Genomic DNA, 25422 nt, shown 5'->3' with positions numbered 1-25422 from the left:
AAATTAATGTTTATTTGTTAAGCTGTTGAGAAGTGTGGCTTATCTGTTACAGCAGTTAATATTGCTCAACCCAATACAAGACTCAGCTCTACCTTATCAGATACTTTCCCATGTACATTAATGCATGAACCCTAGATGGAGTGCAGGCCTCACAAGGCAGAGGCCATGTTTCTCTCACCTGTCATTGTATCCCATTCTCTAGCACAGGGCTGGCATTTGGAAGATACTCAATAAATATTAGCTGGTAATACTATTAAATTTATTAGTAGTGGTACTACATGACCCTTGCTTCTTAAGATGCAAGCCATGGACCAACATGGCATCACTCCAGAGCATGTTAGAAATGCAGTCTCAGGCCCCATATTAGTCTTACTGAATCAGAATCTCCATTTTCACAAGACCCCTGGGTGATTCCATTCCTGATGAACTATGCATACTAACATTTGAGAGACTTTGCTCTAGACCAGCACCTCCTAGCCTGGTACCACATTAGAATCATCCTATTGGAAGTCCTATGAGAACCTCTAAGATGCTGTTTTGGGTTTTGTTTTAAGGCTGCCCAAGTCAATGTAATATGCAGCCAGGGTTCAGAACCGCTGCTCTGTGTCAGTCATTCTCACAATCTCTCATCATCAGTATCCCCAGAGGGATAAGACACGGATGGCTAGAAGACCTTGTATAGCACAGTGTCTGAGTCAGTAAATCTGGGTTGGGGATGGCCAAGAATTTGCATTTGTCCCAAGTTCCCTGATGCATTAGTTTCCTAGGGCTGCCATAACATAGTACCAAAAATTAGGTGACTTGAAGCAACAGGAATGCATTCTCTTACAGCTCTGGTGGCTAGAAGTCCGAAGTCAAGGCATTGTCAGAGCTGACTCTCTCTGACGGTGGGGGACCCTTCCTTGCCTCTTCTGGTTTTAGTGGTTTCCAGTGATCCCTGGTGTTCCTTAGCTTGTGAAGGAACTCCAGTCCTCTGTCCTCACATGGCACTTGCTCTGTGTATCTTCACATAGTCTTTCCTCTATATGACTATCTGTCTCTGTGTCACAATTTCCCCTTTACATGAGGACACCAGTCAGAGTGGATCAGGGCTCACTCTAATGACCTCATTTTATCTTGTTTATCTCTATAAATAAAGTCACTAAAGTCCTGGGAGTGAAGACTTCAACATATCTTTTTTGGGGGGGGGGCGGGGGGAGGCACAGTTCATTCTATTATACCAGGTGATACTGACACTGCTGGTCCAAGGGCCCCACTTTGAGAACCACTGCTTTATTGTAAGCTACAAGAGTACAGGAACAATATCCATTTCTTTCAGCACATTCTACCAAGAACCTAGCTTGTGGCTTGGTTTTCAATAACTATAGGTCCATTTAATTTATTAATATTCCTTCCATGAGGCCATTTGGCCTGCATAAAAGACTTCAATCTTTTCCTGACACTGTTAGAGACTTAATATGTGACATTTCATAATAGCAGGCACTCGATAAATGTTGAGTGAGTGAGCATAGCTGTCAGTCCTCATTAAAAATGTAGGAAAGAACCTTACTGGGTGCTCATGCTTTCATTCCACCTTATGGAGCCAAATGATGGAATGCTTATTAAATGACATGGCTCCTTTAATGGGAAATTAACAATCTACAAAACGTTGTAGATTGGTAGCAGGAGTTTGATGAACTAACTGGCTATGGTAATTTGTTGATTGCCCTGCCTTGGTTCCCTAGTGAAAATTCATCTCTATTTAGCAAGTGCTGTGAGCTATTAGAGAAAGGGAGATTGCCCTCTTTGAATCCTAGGGGCCTCTAGCTTGGTCTTCAGTTCCATAAATCACTGTTAATTTTCACCTAAGGCAGTGGTTGTTAATTGTGTGTAGGGGTGGGGGTGGGGGACCAGAGGAGGGAGCTATGCCCTCAGGGTATATTCGGCAATGTCTGCAGACATTTTGGTTGTCACAATTATGGGGGTGCTACAGGAATCTAATGGGTAGAAGCCAGGGATGCTGCTTAACACCCTAAAGTGCCCAGGACAGCCCCCACAACAAGAGTTATTCAGCTCCAAATATCAAGAGGGCTGAGGTAGAGAAAAACGGACCTAAGCAAAGATAAAATGGATCTGAAGTTGCCTCCATGGACAAGACCGTGATTTCCGAACCATCCCATCAGTGCCATTTGATGTGGCCTGTGGCAGAAGTGCCAAGGAGAGCACAGCTTTGTCTCTTAGTACCTGGCTGTTTGGAGCTGAGTTGGATGTCTCCTGGATTGAAACTGGGACCGTTCCGTCACTGCTGCAGTGGGAAATGAGCTGCACTGGTGGTTTCTAGGGGTCAGGCTCAGTGCAGAGTGCTTTGCACACACCCTCCTTGAATGTGACATGATGCGTCACCATGTCTCTGAGGCAGGAACTGTTATGATCCCACATTCCCGATGAGGAAGCTCCAGCTTTGAGACTGAACAGTTAACCCAGCATCACATGGTATTGAGTGATAAAGTCCTATAGCCCAGACTATAGGACTCCTTTGTATGTTTACTCGCTCTTATAATTGGTATCAGAGGCCCGGTGCACGCATTTGTGCACAGGTAGGGTCCGGCCAGGCCAACCGGATCAGGGCGATTGGCCAGGCCAGCCAGGAGGAGGGGCCGCAGGTAGTCGGTGGGTCAAGGGGACAATTTGCATATTAGCCTCTTATTATATAGGATTTGAATTTGGGTTCAAATCCCTGCTATGCCACAACTAGTTGTGTGGTCTTGGGCAATGGATTTAACCCTTTACTGTATTTCCTCATCTGCATAATAGTTCAAAGGATTTCTGCTGGGATTAAGGGATATAAAATGCCTTTAGTAAATGCCTGGCCACAGTATGAGCTCAATATATGTTAGACCTTCTCCCCTTCACCAGCCATTATTTACATAAGTAATTCTCTTAGTTAATAGGACTCTCTTTAAACTAACCAGGAGATTCCATTTACTGGAAAGATACTTAATGATGAAGCTTTTATTCTGTTTGCCTTCCTCCGGGAGTACTTAAAAATAACTCATGAACTCACTGTTAGAAACCCATGTCAGAAACCCAATTGGGACTTAATTAGTCCTTCAGCATCTTAGCCCCTCTTCTAAGTTGTTCAATGTTAAATCCAGATGACCCTGGTTGGGAAGATGTGGAAACCTTCCAAGCACAGTTTAACACGCTCAGTGCCTAAGAAGACTTTACAGTAACAGTTGGGGAATTTTTAAGGATTTCTGGTGTCAGTGGAGAAGAAAAAATATACTTTTGTGGATGTGCTAAGTTAGATGCTTACAAATTGTGTTCCCCTCTCCTGGGAAAGATTAATTAATTTTTACTATAAGCAGCCTCATGTTATGGGGCCACCAGAGGAGGATTGGAGATCTGGCCCCCTCTTTCTCACGCTTTATGAAGTCTCATTATTTGCAAATGTCCATAGAGGGAAAATTCCACTCTCTGGGCATGGTCTTCACACATGTTCACAAACCCCAACCTCATGTCACACCATATGTCTCTGTCATCCTTACACTCTACCATCCCTCTTCCTGCTACCTTCACATTTATCCAGTGGTTCCCTCCTCATCCACCCACCCTTTGTTTGCCAGGATAACTCCTACTTCAAGTCCCAGTTCAAGTATTGCCTTCCTTCTGCAGCTTTCCTGAACTAACACGTTAAGCGCTCAGTCAGTCACCGGTGACTGACACTATACTTTCCGTCCGGAAGACAAAACAGGCTGGGCACTTAACGTGTTAACCTCCCTTTGTTTTCCTTATCTTAGTATCCCCAGAATCTCGGCATCCCCAGCACCTAGCACAGAATCTATAGGCAGCAAGTAGCCACAGATGATGGCTCAACTGACTTAATTTAATTTAAAGCTTTATTTCCGGTGGTACCAGTTATTCATCTGTTGCCATGCCATTGTTTTTTGTTTGTTTGTTTAAATCAAATAAGGTCAAAAGCTATCGTTCTTTATTTCTCCAGGTTCAAGGCATTCTTAAAACAAACTTATGGAAATCCATTTGGGGAATGCAATATAAATGCCAAATAACATCTTGGGAATGGTGCCATTTCTACAAATTGATGACGTCTGGGTGGGTTAACTAATCTTTTATGCTATGCCTCCCAGTCTTTGCTCAAAGAAATCTAACTCAGGCTTCCTGGGTGGTTAAGTCTGGGAAGACACAGTGGCATGGAGGGCAGATTGAGATGGCACCCCTCCCCTGGCCTCAGAGACACACCAGCCATCTGCATGTCAGCAGTGCCTTTTGCAGTCCTCACTGGGCAGTTGTTACTTGGTTCGTGTACGTCTATGCTGCTAGACAGAGGACACTGCAAAGCCATGGCCAGGTCTGTCTTGTCTGAAATATCCACTGTGCCAATATGCACCTGGCACATAGTGGATACTCAGGAAAGACTAGTGAAGTGAAAAAATGAATGAATGAAGGCACACCAACAACAGGGAATGGAAGGCACTCCTCTGGTCCTGAAAAGCCTTGTCTCCAAGTTCAAGGACCACTGTTGACTTTAATCCATAAGACCATCTCCGTGTGTCCCATCCTTTCAGCAAAGGTTAATGTGCCAGGCCCTGTGCTAGGCCCCAAGCATGTGATCATTCATGATCACCCACAGAGGCCCTGCAACTCATGGAGCTTAGAATCTAGTGGGAGAGGCAAACTTTAATTAAATGGTGGCACAGATAAATGTGAAACTATGACCTGTGCTGAAAGCTAAGAAGAAAAGACAATTTTTGCTTTGAGAGTATTTGGTTGGGAGCCTTGACACGGGGATCTGGAAAGCCTGGAACCCTGGAGAAGTGACTTTGGAATCTTGATCCAATAGACTGAGCAGGTGAAGGAAGAAGGAGGAGGTGTTGTCGGAGGGAGCATGGGACACAGAGGAACTTTCATGGGGCATCAGGAACTAATGGGTGGAGGAGAACAGTAGAGACAAGTCAGCAAAGCAGGCCATGGCTGGATCCTTTTAGACTCTCTTAGGAATCTTCATCTGCATCCTCAGAACATAGGAAAGCTTTCACAGGGTTTGAATGGGGAGATAATATGAGCAGAGTTGGTTCTGGAATCGTCCACTAAGCTGCTGCCTGGAGAGTGGACTGGGGGAGGCAGAAGTGGATGAGAAGATTGGCTGAGTAGGTGTCCAGGTGAGAGATAATGAGCACTGAAACCCAGAGATGGCCGCAGGGCAGGAAGAGGTAGGCAGATTTAGAAGCTTTTGGACATTAACTAAGCAGGACTTGATGGTGTTTGTTTTGGGTCAGTGGTCCTAAACCAGGGATATTGTTCCCCCCAGGGAACATTTGGTAGTGGCTAGAAACTTTTGGTAGTTACAACTGGTGGGGAGGAGCGGAATGGGGAGATATACTACTACTGGTATCTAATAGGTAGAAACAAGGAATGCTGCTAAGTATCCTAGTACAACGCACAGGACAGCAAATCTCCCTGGCCCCAAGTCAATAGTGCTGAGGGTGAGGAGCCCTGCTGCAGATGTAGGAAGTTCAGACCCAGCATCAAAGATGACCCTCAGGTCTTGCCAGGGTGAAAGGTCATGCCATTCTCTGAAAACTGGAGACCCTGGAACAACCAGTTCTTTTAGAGGTAACATGGGGTGACTGAAGACCACAAGCTGGGTTTTTGAGGCATTTTGGAGGCATCCAAATGGAGATATGGCGCATTCCTAAGTGTTCACCAGTCCCTGGAAGGCAGCCTTCTCTTCCCCTGTGAGTGCCATTTCCAGCCACGCTGCTCTGGGTTCCCACCGCCACACCCTGCCTTCCAATGCCCCACTCACCCCCCTGTTTCTGTCCTACAAGAGAAGCCTACAGCCCTTTTCATTCGAAGATTTTTACTACCATCCCTGTAATAAAATAGGCAAGAGAAACAAAACACTTGAATAGCATTTTCATTTGAGTATTTTATTTGCCTCCTCATGTATCACATTCTTAAAAGAACTGAGAAAGAAGTGTGCGGGTGTTTTTCCGCCATCTGCATAATTTCCTTTCCTGTCTGGGTAAGTGGCTGTCAGCACGCTGGTGATCAAGAGCCTCTCTGAAAGCTTGGAGGGGCAGGAAGAGGCTGAGTGACCGGTGACACAGAGAAAGCCAACTTAACCTCTGTATACATGTCATTAACTGTGCACTCTAAGCCTCGGGGACATTGCCTTGGCGGGAAGGACACAGACAAGCTGTGGTGGAGTCCTTGGGTCTCACTCACCCTTGAGAGCTCATAGGAGCACCTGAAAGTCGGTCCCCAGAAATAGCTCCCCTTTCTAGGTCATCCATCACTGCTTCACCCATCTCTCTCCTTCCTTTGTGCAAAGACCAGATAGGGAAGCAGGTGAAAGGAAAGGAATTTCAGAGGGAAGTATCATCTCGGTGTTCTGAGTGGATTGAGTTGTGTACAAGCTGAGCAGCCTGCATAATGGGGAAGCAGTAGAATGATGCGAACCCCTGGTAGAATGATGCGAACCCCTGGGCAACCGTCCCCTGGCTGCAGACTACCATCTGTTCTGCCAGCGTGCACCACTGGGTGTCCCTCTCTGGGGTCCCCAGTCTGGCTTCTGATAATACTCCGGCATGGAGCACCACCCCTCCACAACACTATGGCCACAGCTTCCCTTCTCACATCACATTTGTCCACACTAAAAAGAAAAAGAAAAAAGAATTCTGCACAGCCTGAGAAATCAAGTTAATGAAATCACTACCACATTGAATTTCCAATAAGAAAAAGGCAAAGCAAAACTTGTCAACTGAGAAAGAGGCCTTCTCTATAATCCTTCAGAGGAGAGGTGGAAGCAGGAGTAATATAAAAGCTTGTTCCTGTAATCAAACATTTGTAACTGTTGGTGGCACCGAGGGAAAGGAGAGAGGCCCGGAGAGGGGAAATGCAAGGTTCGTTTTCACCGTGTATGTCTGTCTTTCCTGGTAGCTCGCTGATACGATCAGGGCTGTTGTACAAAAAAGAGATTGAGCTGACCAAACAGAAATACTGATGAGCACCACTGCCCAGATTGGCGGACCTCCTGCCCTAGAGACGGGGTCGCAGCGTGGTGTCCTGCGTTCCAGGGGTCACAGCCTGGAGCACGGGTATGCGTTCCGTGAGGCGGCCCTGCACTTCGGCACTCCGGTATTGGCAGAGCGCCACGTGCTTGACCCACACAAGCAAAAATGCCTGTCAGGTCTCTCGGTCAGCCGTCCAGCAGGAGCTTAAAGTTAGGGACATCTAGGAATTCTCCGTCTCCTAAGGAAGCCTCTTTCATCCAGGGGTGCGGATGGAAGTTGTGGGTGCTCTTGGCAAAGCCTTCAAGTACCTGCCATGATGTCTCAATCCTCATGTAAGGAGCGGCATTCTATAGTAATATGCAGTGGGGAACCATCAATGACATCTGGTGATTGAGCGCTGCTGACAGCAGAGTTTTAATGACAAAGAGAAAATTAATTGATTGGAGGTCAATTGCCAAGCAGTTCATCCGATTGCAAGTTCCGCTATTAATGGAGGAGTTGGTCCACGTATGTAAACTGGTGTGGGGAGCAGTTCTTGGGAATCCCGAGAGGAAGGGGGACGATGCCATCCTTCAGATGGAGGCATAGCCATGTTTTCTGAAAGTCCTATGAAGGCAGGGCCATGTCCATCTTGCTCGCCATTGTGTCCTTTGTAGCTGAAACATAGTGGACAGTAGGTTAACATCTCTTAAATAAATGAAATAGTAAATGAGTTGGAAGCTACCATCCTTAGCCTATTTCCCTTCCAGGATTCTTCATGTCCACTGATGGTAAACCCAACTCCCAAGGGGGAAACCTCTGAGTTGCCTTAAATTTCTTCCTCTTCCTTCCCCACCAAGTCTGGGCATCCTGCCCTAGGAAAACGTCTCTGATAGGCCCCCTTCTCATCTCCCACTCCTGATAAATAAACCCATCTCCAGTCTATGCCTCATGTTCCCCTTAATCCTTTTATCATAAATCCCATCATGGCACAACCTTGCCTTAGAGCAATCAAATGAACAAATGTCTTTTGGACCATAGATATGCTATTAGGTATGTGTTAGACATTTCCCATGTGAAGTATGGAGACCATTATAGCCTGCCTCCTTACTACTCCCCCAGCCTCCTTTCCTGCTCCCGTCAGTGCACACGCTGGATGCTTTCCACATGCCTACCTTGCATCTTTATGCTCCCTGGCCTTTGTTCTTGTATTCACTCAGCCTGGACTTCCATCCTTCTCTACCTGGCAAAGTACCCTCATTTTATTCTTTAAAGTGAACTCCATTTTATTAAGGAAGAACTATACAGTGTCTCCTGGACACTCTATACCATCATCCTTTAAGACATGTCACCTGGGAGCCTTTTCTGAACCCTCTCCTCCTCGGTGAAATCAGATCACCTCCCTTTCCCTTTTGCCATTTTTTGGGTGGGTTTATAGATGGACAGGTTAGATGAGTAACAAAATGAATGGAAAAGTGGTTGGAAAGATAATAAATTCATTAATTCCAGGAAAATACAGATAAAATAATTTGATAACTCCACTACTCTCCACTATAAAATAAATGAAATTACATCATCCAAGGAGAGCTGAGTGTCCTCTGGGTCTATTTGCCATTTGGACTGGGAATTCTGGGGTTCTGGGGACACAGAGTGTGATCTAGACGGGGCTTATGGGACCCAGCTGGGTACATTCCCTGGGCCCTGGGACTCTGTACCATGGAGAATGGCACAGGTGATTTTATCTCACCAGGAAATGTTTAAGACAGGTGGTCAAGGAAATGTCCACATGGTTGTTAACCAGTAACTCCTGTAACTATCAGTCACAGTGAAGGATGTAGTAATTGCTCGGTGCTCACATGATAAATCCTTTCTCAATGCATCATCCTGGCACAGCCCTCGGTCCCCTAGTCAGGCATTAACTAATAGGAGAGATGCAAAATGTTGATACTCAGAATAGAGAGGCAGAAGAGACTCACACCAAAAGTACAAATTACTTTCTTTGCAGTGAGAGGAGAGTCACATTACTCTAAGAAGTTGCCTAATTATTGTAATTATGCCCCAAATAGTCAAACTAGTTTGCTAACCAGTTGAAGAATGGCATCTTAAATGAATCTGTCACTCGGGAAAAAGTGCTGGAACATGGCAAAAGAGATGACTGTATTCAGGGGGAAGGTGGGAGCAGATCACATTCTAGTTCCTTCTCTAAAGCCTGGGATTGTGCGTAAGCCTTTCTGCTGAGGGACCACTTATTATAGTTATTCAATTTAGCATTTCACAGTGTTCAGTGGAAACTCTAATGTGAGCTCTAAGCTGTCCTAATATTCCAATAGTTAACATTATCCATGAGTGAGATCTAATATCTGAAGTCATAAAGTAAACTGTTTTTACATTCAAGATTTTTTCCTAAATATTAAGATATTTTGAAACAAAGGAATGCAATTTCATTGTAGGAAACTCGAAAGTTATAAAAATAATTCATCTATAATCCCATCATCCAGAGAAAACTATCATTATTTGCAAGTGAGGGTGTTTCTTGTTAGTTCTTTGCTATACATCTTTTTAATAACATTGAAATTTTAATACATGCAGCATTGTCTAGCTATTCTTTCACTTAACTTTTATGAGCATTTTTACCTAATCAGTGGGCATTAAAGCACAGACATTTAATGCCAACATAGTAGTCGCCATGTTCATGTGCCATCATTTATTTAACCACCAGTTTCTCTTACACAATTTGTCTTTGCTACTATAAACAAGTTGGTAGTGGACAGTCTCATACAGATAGCTTTGCCTGGGCTCTGCCTGTTTTCTTAATAAATGCCTGGGGATGGAAGTTTTTAATGAATGGGTGTGATTATTTTAAGAGGTTATAGATTGAGATCTCAATGCTATGGCGCCATTCCTATTTGAATCTTTCTTTCTACATCTTTCTAAATCTGGGTCTAGAAATAGAAGGTGAAAGTCTTAGGTGGAGAAGAAAACAAGCAGAAAAAAAGAAAATGAAAAAAAAAAAAAAACACAGCCCTAGCTGGTTTTTCTCAGTGGATAGAACATTGGCCCGCAAACTGAAGAGTCCCAGGTTCGATTCCGGTCAAGGGCATGTACCATGGTTGCAGGCTTGATCCCCCGGCCCTGGTCTCTCCCCCTCCCTTCCACTCTCTCTAAAAAAAAAAAAAAAAAATCAATGGAAAAACATCGCTGGGTGAGAATTAACAAAAAACAAAAAACAACAAAAATCAATCAAACAAGAAGAGCCAAAAGCCAGACTCAGCCTGTGAATCACACTGTCCCTGAAGACAAGAACACCTACTGGCTGGGGACAGCAAGCCTAACAGAAATGAGACTGAAGAGATAAGAAAATAAAAAACTATAACGGAGGCCTTAGAGGAGGGATTAAATGGTGATAGAGGCAAGAACAAGAAATGGGAAAATAGAGAAAAAAATGTCGAACTAGCTCTGAAGGAAGGGGCACTAACCAGGGCTTTGCAGACCTGGGGCCACTGAGTGAAAGGGCCAGAGATCTACCGGGTGCAGCCCTCCTGGTCTGCGAGGGTGTCATTGGCTGTAGCACCGTGACAAGGTAATCTAAGTGTGCATGGAGACTGAGGCCTCTACCCTGTGAACTCAAGCACAGAGGCAGACCCACAGGTATCTTAGAACCTTGCTGCTCAGAGGGCGGTCCATGGACCAGCAGGGTAGAAAACCCCTGATAGAATTTCAGTCTCTCAGCCCCTGCCTGCCCCAGACCTACTGAATCACAATCTGCATTTTAACAGGATCCGCTACCCAGGTGATTCATACACACATTAAAATTTGAGAAGCGCTCTTTTAGAAGACATCTTTTCATATTGATTTCAAACTTTGGTGGTGCTTAGATTTAAAACTGCTGATCTCTCTGATTTCCTGTTTATTGGAAAAGCCAGAGATTTGTGTGAGCACTCGAAGTTGGCTGAACCATGTGAGCTTTTAGTAGAGTGATTTCCAGATATAAAGTTCAAACGTGGTGTGAGATGCTTAGCATGGGGGCAGAGACCAGTCAATACGCCGAAGGCTGCATGGAGCCTTTCTGAGTTTTTGAGAAGAACAATCTGCTTTGGGGACACTTTCCAAAATCAATCAGAACATATTTTAAAGCAGAATATAGCAGATTGGTTAATGTTGCATGTCCTCGCGGCTCCCAACCCCGGAATGTAAAATATTTTACAGTTCCAAATAGTTTACATAAAATATCCATACAGAAATATTCTATTCTGTTTATATCATCTTTTTATGTTTCTTCAATGAAAAATGATTTTTGGAACCCTGGGCTTACCAGAGACAGGCAAAGCTATGACCTGGGGAAGCACAATTAGTACCTGGATGTTTTAATTATTTTCCCTACCTTCCTCAGTAATTCAACCTGTGTGGCCAGTATTAATTTTCAGTGCAATTTCAAAGAGATTGAGTAAGAAAAGTATGTAGGCACAGCACAAAAGTTTTCATTTTTCATTTTGTTTCTGCCAGCAGCACTATTTAAAGTTAAACATTAAATATGCCTGAAACTAATATAATATTGTATGTCAACTCTATTTTAACAAAATATAATATAAAGTGATCTGCAGAAAAAAAATGGTTAAACATTAGGAGGCATTTAGAGACAATTTGGGTCTGGCATTAAGTCAGATAAATTATTCTTTTCAATTATTGTTATTATGATAAAGACTTTATACTTGCTCATGTATTTAAATGTTAAGGGAGATTCCACAAAGTTAGTGTAAGGAAGGAAGGGAGAGGAGGAAGCAAATTCTAAGGAAGAGATACCTTGAGATGAAAAAACCCGCCTCAGTTATCACCATCATCATAAACAGACATTTATTGAGCATCTGCTATGTACCAAGCAGGATGCAAAGCACTTACATGCATCTTTTCATGTGGGATTCAACCAGCCCAATAAAGATGATGAAACTGAAGCTTGGAGGGATTAAATAACTCCTCCTAAATCGCACAGCCATTAAGTGACTCCTCTAAATTTTAATGCAGGGCTTAAGTTCTTTGTTTCCACACTCTTCTCCTTCTCTCATTCCACACTCTTCTCTTTCAACAGGAAATATTTCCACATCAAGAAAACTGCTTAGAATCAACATTGGTCCCGACCTCATTAACTTGTCTAGTAGAGGGGTATGCCTGTTGGGGGCATCCCACACCTCATTCCACATTGGAGTTGTAGGCACCTATGCAAGGTAGCAGCTGGTGCCAGGGAACTTTTCATCAAAGGAAATGTCTGGATGTCTGTCCCACCACACCCCCCTCCACTGCGCTGTTCACAGCTTTCCACAACAGCTGATAATCACAATGACAGCCCTTAGTCCCTAGCGACATGTTAAATTACACAGAGTGTTAACCTAAAAATGAAAAGGCCCTTCAAAGTGAGAGGCAACAAGTGTTTATTTGAGATCAATAAGAATACCTATTCAGGAATCATTAATTCAGGCAGAAGCCCAAATAACATTTCGATTAGGAGACAAAGGCAATGGGTATTTATGAGAAAGAGAAGGGGAACAATTACATCAATAGAAGGAAGGCATTTCTATCGATGCAGATAATATAACAGTGATATTAGTTCCAAACAGTGTCTTTAATTTTCAATCCAGTAGTCATAATAACTGCTTTTTTGTTGTCTTTGCAAACAGTTGTTTTGGGCACAAGTTGCCTAGGCCCAGTACAAAGGTTATTTTGCACTGTTTTAATATTACAAAGGGTCAAGACATAAGATGTGCAAGGCAGTTCCTCTGGCACGGCAGCTCTGACTCCATTTTAAAGAGGCTTTGTTTATATGTATTGTTGTTTAAAGAGTGTTCTGTGTTGAGTCAAATATAGTTGTCTGCATAGCCTGTCAGTGCATTTGTGCAAACAAGGTCATTGGAAAGTTTGCATCCAGCTTCCAGGGCAGCACACCACCTCGCCCCTCGCCCCGGAGATCAGTCTGGGAGGCACTGGGAGGCATTCCAGCAGGAGACAGGTGGCAGGGTGTGATCTCTTCCTAGAGCTGCTGTTACTTGGATGGTACCTTTAATCTCAACTTTCAGTCTGACGCCCGCAGCACCCAATCCCAGACTTCCCCTGCCACCTGGGACCTAACGTGATTAGAGAGGCAATCGGGGCACATGCTTTGATCACTGTGAGTGACAGAGTCTTCCATATAAAACGATATAAAATGGGAGTTGGGTAGAACGTCTGGGCTGAGGGCCTATAGGTCTGTCTGTCATCTCACAAGCAGGGTTCCCTTTGCTGACTGTACCCTAGGACCAGCTTTTACATCAATAGAAGGAAGGCATTTCTATCGATGCAGATAACATAACACTGATATTAGTTCCAAATAATCACTGGGCACTAATGATCATACAGGTTTGCAGAAACACGGATGCCTGCCATTGCCTCACAAGCTGCAGATTCAGTGTTTCTACAGCAACAAGAATCCTTCTTGGACATAATAAATCGCCTCTTGTTGAAGGGACTAGAGTTTAGAACCATCACATCTGCTTCCTGCCAGCTCTTAAGATTTCAGAATGAACCCACATTGTCTAGTGGGATGGTGGAAGGTCATAGGTCGCAGGTCATAAAATTGGATCTGGATGTGCTAGTTTCCAGCAGCAGTTAGCGGAGAGTCCATGCTTTCAAAGAGCCCGCCACTGGCCACAAATGTCTGTAGGAGATGGGGACAAGTGTACCTGTCAAAGATATTTCTATCAAAAACAGGGCTTGAAGGCAAAATGCAGAGAGATTTCAGGTATCTAAATGTGTCTCTTATATGCAACAGCCTCTTTTCTGACTGGTTATGCCTTTGACGACGTCAATGTGTGTATAATAGGTGCCTAGTGCATGAATAATGTATGTATAGTATATGTGTCACTGACTTAGAATAAGGAACATGGACCACAGGTCTTGAGCACTTTAAATAATTTACATTTTAAATCCTCATCTAGTCAGAGAGTAATCCGAGCCTGCATGTAACATTTATGAACGCAAGTGAAACTTTTTTTTTTTCAAAGCCAAATTGCCTTTATCTGAGTGTTAGTTAGCATTCGAGTAAATTTAGTCGGCGTCATTTAAACTTTGTTGAATTACCTAGTGCTAAAGTGGGTGATGTGGGCCCTCCTGATGATTTAAAGAGAGCAGCAGAGAACTCACTCTGGGAAAAGGGTCCATCTTTATATAATTACCTGTGTGGGAACATGAGAAAGTGGGATCTGTGGCCGTGTTCAGCGTGTTGGTGTCCGAAGTCAGGTGTCTGCAGACATGTCAGGTCCTCCGTATCTACAGCAGAGATCAGAGGGTCTGTGTCCAAGCATGAAGGACCGCATACTTTCCTCCCTGTGGGTTCCCTTCTCCTAAGTCAGTCATGCTGTGGCTGCAGTGGGGCGCAGTCCTCCAGGCTCACGGAAGAAGCTGAAGGAACGTGTCCTTGTTTGTTTTAAACACGGCTATTTTGATTAAAGGCGTTGCATAGACCTAGGAAGATAGGGTGGAGAGCGATAAATGCAAAGATTTCATTCCAAAGAGTTAATGAAGCAATTCTGTGGCTAACGATAGCTAATAATAATGTTTTTGAGTTATTACTATAAGCCAGTCACTATGCTTATCTCCTTACATATGGTATTTTATTTCATCTTTATTATAAAAAGCAAAAATTCTGAGAGTGGCACTTTGATTATAACCATTTTCCAGATGAGAAGCACAGAGTGATTAAGCAACTTTTTTTCTATCACAAAGAACAGGGTTTTGAACACAAAGAGTTGAACCTACACCATCTTCTTGAAACTTACTTTTTTGTTCCTTCCCAAATTCTCTGTTTTGGGGGATTCATTTTTAAAAATAAAAATAGTGTCAACAATAAAAATAAAGTTTTAAAAAAAAGAGATTCTGGAACAAAATAAAAATAAAAGAGTCAATCCGATCAGAGACCTGACCAGTATTCACATTGGTTACTCAGATGAGAGGGGCCCCATGGGTTATTGCATTTCATAATGACAGTAAAAACATTGGGCCTTTGGCCCTAGCTGGTTTGGTTCAAGTGCATATAGTGCCAGCCTGTGGCCTGAAAGGTTGCAGATTCAATTCTGTTCAAAACAAAATAAAAAATAAACACACACACACACACACACACACACACACACACACACACACACACTGGACCTTTGGATTTGAGAGGCTTTTGAGCTCATGAAACCTTCCTCCACTCACATTCCTACAACACTGCAGCCCCTTTGTGTTTGTTTATTTGTTTTTTTAATCCTCACCCGATGATATTTTTCCATTGATTTTTAGAGAGTGTGGAAGAGAGAGGGAAAGACAGAGAGAAACATCACTGTGAGAGAAACATCAGTTGGTTGCCTCCTGCATGAGTCCTGACCAGGGCCCGGGCGAAGGAGGAGCCTGCAACCAAAGTATGTGGCCTTGACTGAAATTGAAACTGGGACCCTTTGGTCTGAAGGCCAAGGCTGTTTCCACTGAGCCAAACCAGCCAGGGAAGCACTCCAGCTCCTTTGAATGGAGCCTGCTGCCTGCTTAATTATTTATACAAAATATATATTGAGTGATTAGTGTGTGCTAGTTCCTGGGTGAAGTGCTGAGCAGAGTCACAAACAAGATAGATAAAGTTCCTCCCCTCATGGAGCTTAGACTCTGTGTCTAACTGAGCTAAAGTCTTCCCAATTACTTTTACCCATAGTTCCTAATTCTGTGCCCTAAAGCCACAATGTTAAAGGTGGGATTGCCACCAGAAGACAGCACTCTATGGAGAAGCAACATCTTACCACCTGAGTCTCCATGGAGCACAGTTCCCTCCTGGTCTCTCAGTCCCCTCCTGGTCTCCAAGCCTGATACCTTCTACCCAGCGAATGTGCAGCAATCTCTCTTTAATATGGCACTCAGAAGTGAAAGCAGAATCACACAGCCTATATAATGTACATTAGTTGTGTTTACCATAGGTTTTGGTGAGTATCATTTGGTTGGAAGGAATAGAAACTCAATCCACCAACTAGGATGATAAAGATACTGAATGGCCTCCCAGATCTTCAGGGAAAGGTACCCCACCAGGCCTCAGGTAAGGGGATTGGGCATGGCTCCAGGGACCTCAGCAACAGGAGTTTCTGGTACTTTCTCCTGCTCTGCCGTTAACGTGACTTGGTTGCTTTCTCTTTGGTGACATCTTTGCTAACAAATTAGTCTCTCAGAATCTCATTTCCAAATTCCCAAAAGATTGCTATGATGGACTCAACCTTAATTATGAGTCAGTTTTCCTTGGGGTATGTCTACCTCTGGCCAGGAAGGTATGCCTCTACAACAGGGATACATGTTCCATAAGGTGGCCCCCTCCAGGGGCTGAGGGTTGTGCAGCCAGGTGTCTGCAGACATGTCAGGTCCTCTGTATCTAACCCAGAAGGGGGAGGATAAATTAGAACAACTCTGAACTATATAATGTACAAAATTTGTGTCTATTTATTTTATTTAAGCTTCCTCTCAAACTTTTTGTAATGCCCAAGTCAATTTTGATTGACTACTCTTCTTCCTTTATAAAACTTCATTCACATTTGTCTCTCACTCCTTCAGAAGATACTTGGAGGCAAGGACATACTATCAGCATATGTTTTCCTCCCCCATTTGTGGAGACTCAATACTTAAGTCAATAGCAACATAGCGTAAGAAGGAAATCCGCAAGGAGCTAGCATTTATTATTTACAAGGCTATTGGCACTGCTCTAAGCACTTTAAATGTTTAAATTCATTTATTTTCTACAGTGATCTTGTGCTAAGTTGTTTGACCTCGTGGAGCCTCCATTTTCTCATTTGTAAAATGGTGGTGACACCTGATATACAAGGTGGTGATAAAACTTGAGAGATTATGTTGCGTAATTTCTTACTAGTTCATAGCATGTGCTGAATAAATGGTGCCTGATGATCTCTGTGACGGTGTCATCAACTATGGCAATGCTTCACAGCTCAGTGACAAAGCTGTTTAGTAGTTCTTTAAAACAGACCATTGCTCTGCTTCTGACCGTTTGAAGGAAGAGCACCACGCTGAGATGGGATCCAGATATCCAAGAGATGGGAGATGAATAATAAACATGGATAAAGTGACACATTGGAATCCAGACGAGTTACAGTGCTGCACAGCCAGGATCTTAGGAGCCCAGTGCTGGGAAATCTTTGTCCAGAGAATATGGTCAGAACCATGGAGAGCTCACAGTGGTGCCCCAGTGCATTCCACAATCTTTTTCTTCCTCGCTTGGGGGTAGGTTGGGTTGGGGGAACCAATTTTATTCTAAGCCTTTACTCTGGAGGTCAGGACATTTGTATGACAGAGGAACAGAAAAAGATATTGTGAGCAATGAAGAAACTTGGGTCCAAGAAACCTCAGAAACCCATACCTCAGCCAGCAGAAAGAATGACTCATCTTTAACATTCCAAAGCCTTATTTCCATAGGATAAGCCTGGGCAGTGCTCCGGATCGGAACATATTGCACAATGAAACCAACACATAATATGCCCTAAATGTAAAGTCCATATTGTGTAACACAATTCACAACTGCTGCACTCAATAAGAATTACTAAGTTCTTTAAAAGGGGGGAATGTTCTTTACCATCTGTCAGTTGAAATGTTTCTAATAATGCTTCCCAAGCAGGCGTAATGCTCCTGCTGCCCCCACTGCTGCCAGCAGTGCACCGGGCTCCGGCCTCTCTGATTTGTTATAGGTGCCCTCTTGGCCTTTAGAGCAGTTTAAAGTCCACACAAAACTGAGGGGAAGGCAGAGATTTCCTATATCCCTTCTGCTCTCACACATTCATAGCCTCCTCCACTATCAACATGCCCACCCCCCACCCCCGAGTGCTTAATTTTTTACAGTTGAGGAACCTACATTGACACATCATAACCATTCAAAGTCCATAGTTTACGTTACTGTTCACTCTTGGTGTTGCACACTATGGGTTTGTCAAGTGTATGACATATATCCGTTATTGTGGTGTTACCATAACCTTGAGCTCAAACTAGTAATGCAAAACTGCATTCAGTCTTTTGTTTTATGGAGAGGCGCTGATGGCAGTGAAACTAGGAGGTGAAAGGATGGTTCAGAACTAGAGGCTCTGGCCTGGGGAGGGCATTAGAATTTGTGATTAGCCCAGGCTGTTGTGGCTCAGTTGGTTGGAGCTTCATCCCATACACTGGAAGGTCATGGGTTCAATTCCTGTTCAGGCACATACCCAGGTTTGTGGGTTTGAATGTTGGTTGGGGCACATATGAAAAGCAACCAATCAATGTTTCTCTCTCACATTGATGTTTCTCTCTCTTGGTTTCCCTTCTTTTATCTCTGAAGTCAACAAAACAAAACAGAGGAATTCTTGATGAGACTAAGAGGGGCATTGGGATCCTTGTCCGGGAGTAAAGAAACTTCTTTTTTCCATCTCTGAGGAGTTTGGCTCTAGCAACCTAAGATAGCAAAAAGCTAGCAAATCATCATCATCATCATCCTGTATAATAAAGAGCTAATATGCTAATGGTCATGATGCCCTCATGTCTTAATGACCATTCAGCAGGAGGCTGATGCCCCAGCAGGGCAAAACCACCACATTGCTCCGGAGAGGTGGAAGTGGGGAGGTGCCCGGAGGAGGCGGGACCATCCTGTGGTGGGGAGGGCAGGGGTGAGAGCCCATAGCACCCCCCTTACCAGTCCTTCACCACCCACCACTCGCACTCAGCGTGCCGTGCCCGCCACCAGGAAGCAGCACAGGAAACTCTGCAGCAGGCAGGAGGCTTCCACACTCCTCCAGCACCATGATCGGGGGCGGGGGGGGGCGGGCACCTTGTTGCTCTGGAGACAAGGCAGAAGCTGGGAGGTGCCCAGAGGAGGCGGGACCAGCCCGAGGCGACTTGTGGGACTGGGGGCGTGGCCAGGCACACCAGAGCTCTGGGTGGAGAGATTAGGATGGGCGGGGGAGGGGGGGGGGGGGGGCAGGCGATTGCGCATGCCTGGTCACTAGTAATAATAATAATAATAACAACAACAGCAGACACCACCAATTTCTTGTCTTATATAACCCAGAGTAGATAAGAGGCCAGTGTCCTAATCAGGCTTAGGAAAAACACTGAGTTATCATTGGGTTCTGCATAATATTAGATGTTTAATTTCTATTTGCCTAATTAACATAAAATTGCATGAGTAAGAAGAAGCTCATTAAATAAGCAGTCCTGCAGATATAAGACTGAATATCTTGGACAAATGGATTGTCTTTTCTCTCAGTGAATCGTCATGCAGGATCAGCTGGGTGGAGAGTTTCTCTGAAGTCTAAAGGCTGACACCCACATGACATGCTTCTGCCTGTCTATTTTGGGTAGAAGAGACTTAGAACAAAAGTAATCTTGAAGGGAGGAGAATGTTAAGAAATAAATCATGTTTGTGCTACAATAGAACTAATACCAAACACTGCCAACATGTGTCTGAAACATAGCTAGAAGCACTATCCTACTGTTAGAATAAACAACCCCTAATGTTGTACATTTGGTTATACTTTGGGAAGCCCCAGGAAAGAGAACCTGAACTCTGTCCTGAGCTGTGGCTGGCAGGCTGAGAACCTGGGCAAGTCCCCCTTGCTCTCTGGTGTCTCTCCTGTCATAGCAGGAGGCTTGGATTAACTGGTTTGTAAGGTCCCTTTCATGATTAAGTATGGGAACAATGAGTGAACAAGTGAAAAAACAGCCTCTTGTTGCCATATTCCAGAAGTCATTGATGGATTTGCAGGGAAGGGCAAGAGTGGTGGATACGAGTTGCTGCCTTTTTTAGGGAGCCAGGTCACCCAGCACATCCTATCATGTAGGCCCATTGTAGGGAAGCATGACTAAATTAACATTATGTGCAGTGTTACTAATTTTGAAGTAATGATTATTCTTTTGGGTGATGTAAGTGGACTCCTGGAATGGACAATGCATTTGTTCATTCAAATTCAGCATAATAAAAATGTGGTTTTTTCAGGATGCTTTCTTAAAATTTTATTTATTGTCTAAAGTTTTACATATGTCTCCTTTTTCCCCACTTGACCCCCCCACCAAGCCATTCCCACCCCCGGCAAGCCCCCACTGCCCCAATGTCTGTGTCCATTGGTTATGCTAATATGCATGCATACAAGGCCTTTGGTTGCTCTCTAACCTCCCCCTCCCCTGCCATTTGTCTCTGGATCTATTCTTGTTCATCAAATTATGTTGATCATTATATCCCACATATGAGTGAGATCATGTGATATTTATCTTTCTCCCACTGGCTTATTTTGCTTAGCGTAATGCTCTCCAGTTCCATCCATGTTGTTGCAAATGGTAAAAGTTCCTTCTTTTTATAGCAGCATAGTATTCCATTGTGTAGATGTACCACAGTTTTTTAATCCACTCATCTGCTGATGGGCACTTAGGTTGTTTCCAAATCTTAGCTATTGTAAATTGTGCTGTTATGAACATAGGAGTACATATATCCTTTCTGATTGGTGTTTCTGGTTTCTTGGGATATAGTCCTAGAAGTGTGATCACTGGATCAAATGGGAGTTCCATTTTTAACTTTTTGAAGAAACTCCATACTGTCTTCAACAGTGGCTGCACCAGTCTGCATTCCCACCAGCAGTGCACGAGGGTTCCTTTTTCTCCACATCTTCGCCAGCACTTATCATTTGTTGATTTGTTGATGATAGCCATTCTGACAGGTGTGAGATGGTATCTCATTGCTGTTTTGATTTGCATCTCTCATATGATTAGTGACTTTGAGCATGTTTTCATATGTCTCTCAGCCTTCTGTAAGGGAAGAGAGTGGAAGAGAGAGGGAAAGTATGTGGCCTTGACTGAAATTTAGGTCCTTTGCCCATTTTTAGGGCCACAAAGTATGTGGCCTTGACTGTCTATTTAGGTCCTTTGCCCATTTTTTTATTGGATCATTTATCTTCCTTTTGTTAAGTTGTATGAGTTCTCTGTAAATTTTGGAGATTAAACCCTTATCAGAAATATCATTGGCAAATATATTCTCCCATGCAGTGGGCTTTCTTGTTATTGTTTTTTATGGTTTCTTTTGCTGTACAGAAGCTTTTTATTTTGATGTAGTCCCATTTGTTTATTTTCTCCTTAGTCTCCATTGCCCTAGGAGCTGTGTCTCTAAAGATATTGCTATGACATATGTCTGATATTTTGCTGCCTATGAAGTCTTGTAGGATTTTTATGATTTCCCATCTTACATTTAAGTCCTTTAGCCATTTTGAGTTTGTTTTTGTGTATGGTGTAAGTTGGTGATCTAGTTTCATTTTTTTGCATGTATCTGACCAAATTTCCCAACACCATTTATTGAAGAAACTGTCTTGACTCCTTTGTATGCTCTTGCCTCCTTTGTCAAATATTAATTGAGCATAATGGCTTGGGTTAATTTCTTGGTTCTCTGTTCTGTTCCATCGGTCTATATGTCTGTTCTTGTGCCAGTACCAGGCAGTTTTGAGAACCGTGGCTTGATAATATAGCTTGATATCTGATATTGTGATCCCTCCAACTTTGTTCTTCTTTCTCAGGATTGCTATGGCTATTTGGAGTTTTTATTCCAGATGAATTTTTGGAGAGTTTGTTCTAGATCTTTAAAGTATGCCATTGGTATTTTAATGGGGATTGCATTGAATCTGTAGATTGCTTTGGGTAGTATGGACATTTTAATGATGTTGATTCTATCAATCCATGAACATAGTATCTTCTTCCATTTGTTTATGCCTTCCTCTATCTCTTTTTTCAATGTCCTGTAGTTTTCTGCATATAGGAAAGGTTAGGTCCTTAATTAAGTCCTTAGTTAAGGACTAAGTTAAGTTAGGTCCTTAGTTAAGTTTATTCCTAGGTATCTTAATTTTTTTGGTACAAACGGGATTGTTTTTTTCATTTCTCTTTTTGTGAGTTCATTATTAGTGTATAAAAAGGCCATAGATTTCTGGTGTTAGTTTTGTATCCTGCTACATTGCCGAATTCATTTATTAGGTCTAGTAGTTTTTTTATGGAGTCTGGGGTTTTCTATGTATAGTATCATATCATCTGTGAATAAGGACAGTTTTACTTCTTCTTTTCTAATTTGGATGCCTTTTATTTCTTCTTCTTGTCTGATTGCTATGGGTAGCACTTCCAGTACTATATTGAACAGGAGTGGTGAAAGTGGGCATCCCTGTCTTGTTCCTATTCTCAGGGGAAATGAGTTTAGTTTTTGCCCATTGAGTATGATGTTGGCTGTAGATTTGTCATATAAGGCTTTTATTATGTTGAGGTATGATCCCTCTATTCCTACTTTGCTGAGAGTTTTTATCAAGAAAGGATGTTGGATTTTGTCAAATGTTTTTTCTGCATCAATTGATATGACTATGTGATTTTTATCTGTCAATTTGTTTATGTGATGTATCACATTTATTGATTTGTGGATATTGTACCATCCTTGCATCCCCAGAATAAATCCCACTTGGTCATGGTGTATGATCTTTCTAATGTAGGTAATGCTGAATCTGATTTGCTAGAATTTTGTTGAGGATTTTAGCATCTATGTTCATCAAGGATATTGGCCTGTAGTTCTCTTTTTAGTGTGTGTGTGTGTGTGTGTGTGTGTATGTGTGTGTGTGGTATCTTTATCTGGTTTTGGAATTAGGGTAATGCTGGCTTCATAGAAATAGCTTGGAAGTGTTGCTTCCTCTTGAATTTTCTGGAATAGTCTGAGGAGGCTAGGTTTTAGTTCTTCTTTGAATGCTTGGTAGAACTCCCCTTAAAGCCATCCGGACCAGGGCTTTTGTTTGCTGGAAGATTTTTGATCACTGCTTCCATTTCTTCGGGAGTTATCAGCCTATTCAGATTTTTTTTATTCTTCCTGATTGAGTTTTGGAAGCTTGTATTTTTCTAAGAATATGTCCATTTCAGCTAGGTTGTCCATTTTGTTGGAATAGAGTTATTCATAGTATTTTTTCATAATCCTTTGTATTTCTGTGGAAATAGTTGTTACCTCACCTCTTTCATTTCTGATTTTGTTTATTTGGGTCCTCTGTCTTTGCTTCTTGGTGAGCCTGGCTAGAGGTTCATCAATCTTGTTTATCCTTCAAACAACCAGCTCTTGGTTTTGTTGATCTTTTGTATTATTATTATTATTGTTATTATTATTATTATTATTGGTCTCTATGTCATTTATTTCCACTCTGATCTTTATTATTTCCTTTCTGCTTATGCTGGGCTTTTCTTGTTGCTCTCTTTCTAACTCTTTGAGTTGTAGGATTAGATAATTTATTACCATTTTTTCTTGTTTTTTGAGATAGGCCTGTAGAGCTATGAACTTCCTTCTCAAGATTGCTTTCACTGTGTCCCATAGATTTTGGATTGTTGTGTTTCATTGTCGTTTGTTGCCATGATGCTTTTTATTTCTTCTTTGATCTCTTTGGTAACCCAATCATTGTTTAATAGCATGCTATTTAGCCTCCAGGTGTTTGATTTTTTTCTTTGTTTTTATTGTAGTTGATTTCTAATTTTATACCATTGTGATCTGAGAAGATGCTTGATATGATTTTTATCTTCTTAAATTTGAAGAGACTTTGCCTGTGTCTCAATATGTGGTCTATCTTTGAAAATGACCCATGTGCACTTGAGAAGAATGTATATTCTGTGGCTTTGGGGTAAAATGTTCTGAAGATGTCAATTAAGTCCATCTGATCTAGTGAGTCATTTAGGATTGATGTTTCTTTGCTGATTTTTTGTTTAGAGGATTTATCCAGTAGTGTTAGTGGTGTATTAAAGTCTCCTACTATGATTGTATAGCTATCAATCTCTCCCTTGATATCCTCCAGAAGTTTTTTTTATGTATTTGGGTGTTCCTGTATTGGGTGCATATATGTTTACCAGAGTTATATCTTCTTGTTGAATTGTTCTCTTTAGTATTATGAAGAGGCCTTCCTTATCTCTTGTTATGGCCTTCACTTTGAGGTCTAATTTGTCAGACATAAGTATTGCTACCCCAGCTTTTTTTTTTTTCATTTCCATTCTCCTGAAAAACCTTTTTCCATCCCTTCATTCTCAGTCTGTATGCGTCTTTTTTTCTGAGGTGGGTTTCCTGTAGACAGCAGATATATGGGTTTTGTTTTCTTATCCAATCAGTTACCCTGTGTCTTTTGATTGGGGCATTCAATCCATTTACATTTAAAGTTATTATTGATAGGTACTTATTTGTCGTCATTTTTATTCTATACCCCTGTGTTCCTTCTTTGCTTCCTATTTCTTTTTTTTTTTTTTTTTTTACAGCAGATCTTTTAGCATTTCTTGCATTGCTGGTTTGGTGGTGATAAACTCCCTTAGTCCTTTTTTGTCTGTGAAGCTCCTGATTTCACCTTCAATTTTGATTGATAGCCTTGCTGGGTACAGTATTCTTGGATTCAGACCCTTCTTTTGCATGACTTTGTATATTTCATTCCATTCCCTTCTGGCCTGATGAGTTTCTGTTGAGAAATCAGTTGCTAGTCTGATGGGGGTTCCTTTGTATGTAACTTTCTGTCTCTCTCTGGCCGCTTTTAAGATTCTTATTTTGTCATTGGTGTTTGCCAATTTAATTATAATGTGCCTTGACGTCGGTCTTTTGGGGTTGATTTTGCTTGGGACTCTGTGAGCTTCTTGGATTTGTGTGGGTTTTTTCTTCCCTATATAAGGGAAGTTTTCTGTTATTATTTCTTCAAACAGGTTTTCTATTCCTTGCTCAGTTTCCATTCCTTCTGGTACCCCTATTATTCGGATGTTGTTTTGTTTCATGTTGTCCCGAAGTTCCCTTAGGCTCTCCTCATGCTTTCTAATTTTTTTTTCTAGAAGCTGTTCTATTTGGGTATTTTTTTCCATCTTGTCTTCTAGCTCACTTATGCGGTCCTCTGCTTCTTCTAGTCTACTCTTGATGCTTTCTATTGAGTTCTTTACAGCAGCAATGTCATTTCTCATTTCTTCTTGGTTCTTCTTCATTTCCTCTTGGTTCTTATTCATATTGTCGAATTTGTCTTCCATTCTTTTCAGCCACCTTATGACCATTTCTCTGAATTCTTTCTCTGATAGGTTGCTTGCCTCGTATTCATTTACTTCCTTTTCTGGTGATGCCTGCTTTTCTTTCCTATGGGGACTGTTTTTTTGTCTCCCCATGGTCTCTCTTCTCCGGATGTCTGGTTATATAGTTCTCTCTCTCCTGCGTTGATTTAAAGGTACAAAATACAACACAACCAGGTACAACCCACAAGGCACTGAACCGAATTGTATTCACAATATTAATAACCTCCAATAAAGGTGTCCCCCAGAGAAAGACAAATTAGGGGATAGGAAAGGAATGGGAAGAGTAAAAAGAAAGAACAAAAAAAGGAGTGTGAAAATGAACTTGGGAAAAGAGAAGAAAAAAAAA

At 42.3% G+C, this 25422-nt stretch overlaps 1 protein-coding gene across 2 annotated transcripts in view; it reads left to right on the top strand.

The window, feature by feature from the left end:
* The window catches only part of CDH13 (cadherin 13), a 1044015-nt gene that overhangs the window by 840268 nt on the left and 178325 nt on the right, over positions 1–25422 (top strand). Inside the window, exon 8 of one of the 2 annotated variants that reach the window (XM_054709950.1) lies at positions 18346–18472. The exons of the other annotated variant lie outside the window; for it this stretch is intronic. Coding sequence (XP_054565925.1) covers positions 18346–18414 — 69 coding nt within the window. The 3' untranslated portion in view covers positions 18415–18472. Of the gene's footprint in view, positions 1–18345; positions 18473–25422 lie in introns of those variants that run through there. 2 annotated transcript variants of the gene reach the window in all.

The sequence above is a fragment of the Eptesicus fuscus genome, chromosome 21 (genome assembly GCF_027574615.1).
Source record: "Eptesicus fuscus isolate TK198812 chromosome 21, DD_ASM_mEF_20220401, whole genome shotgun sequence".
In the NCBI taxonomy this organism is placed as follows: domain Eukaryota; kingdom Metazoa; phylum Chordata; class Mammalia; order Chiroptera; family Vespertilionidae; genus Eptesicus; species Eptesicus fuscus.
Note: the sequence above shows the minus strand (reverse complement) of the source record. Positions and strands in the feature narration are given on the sequence as shown.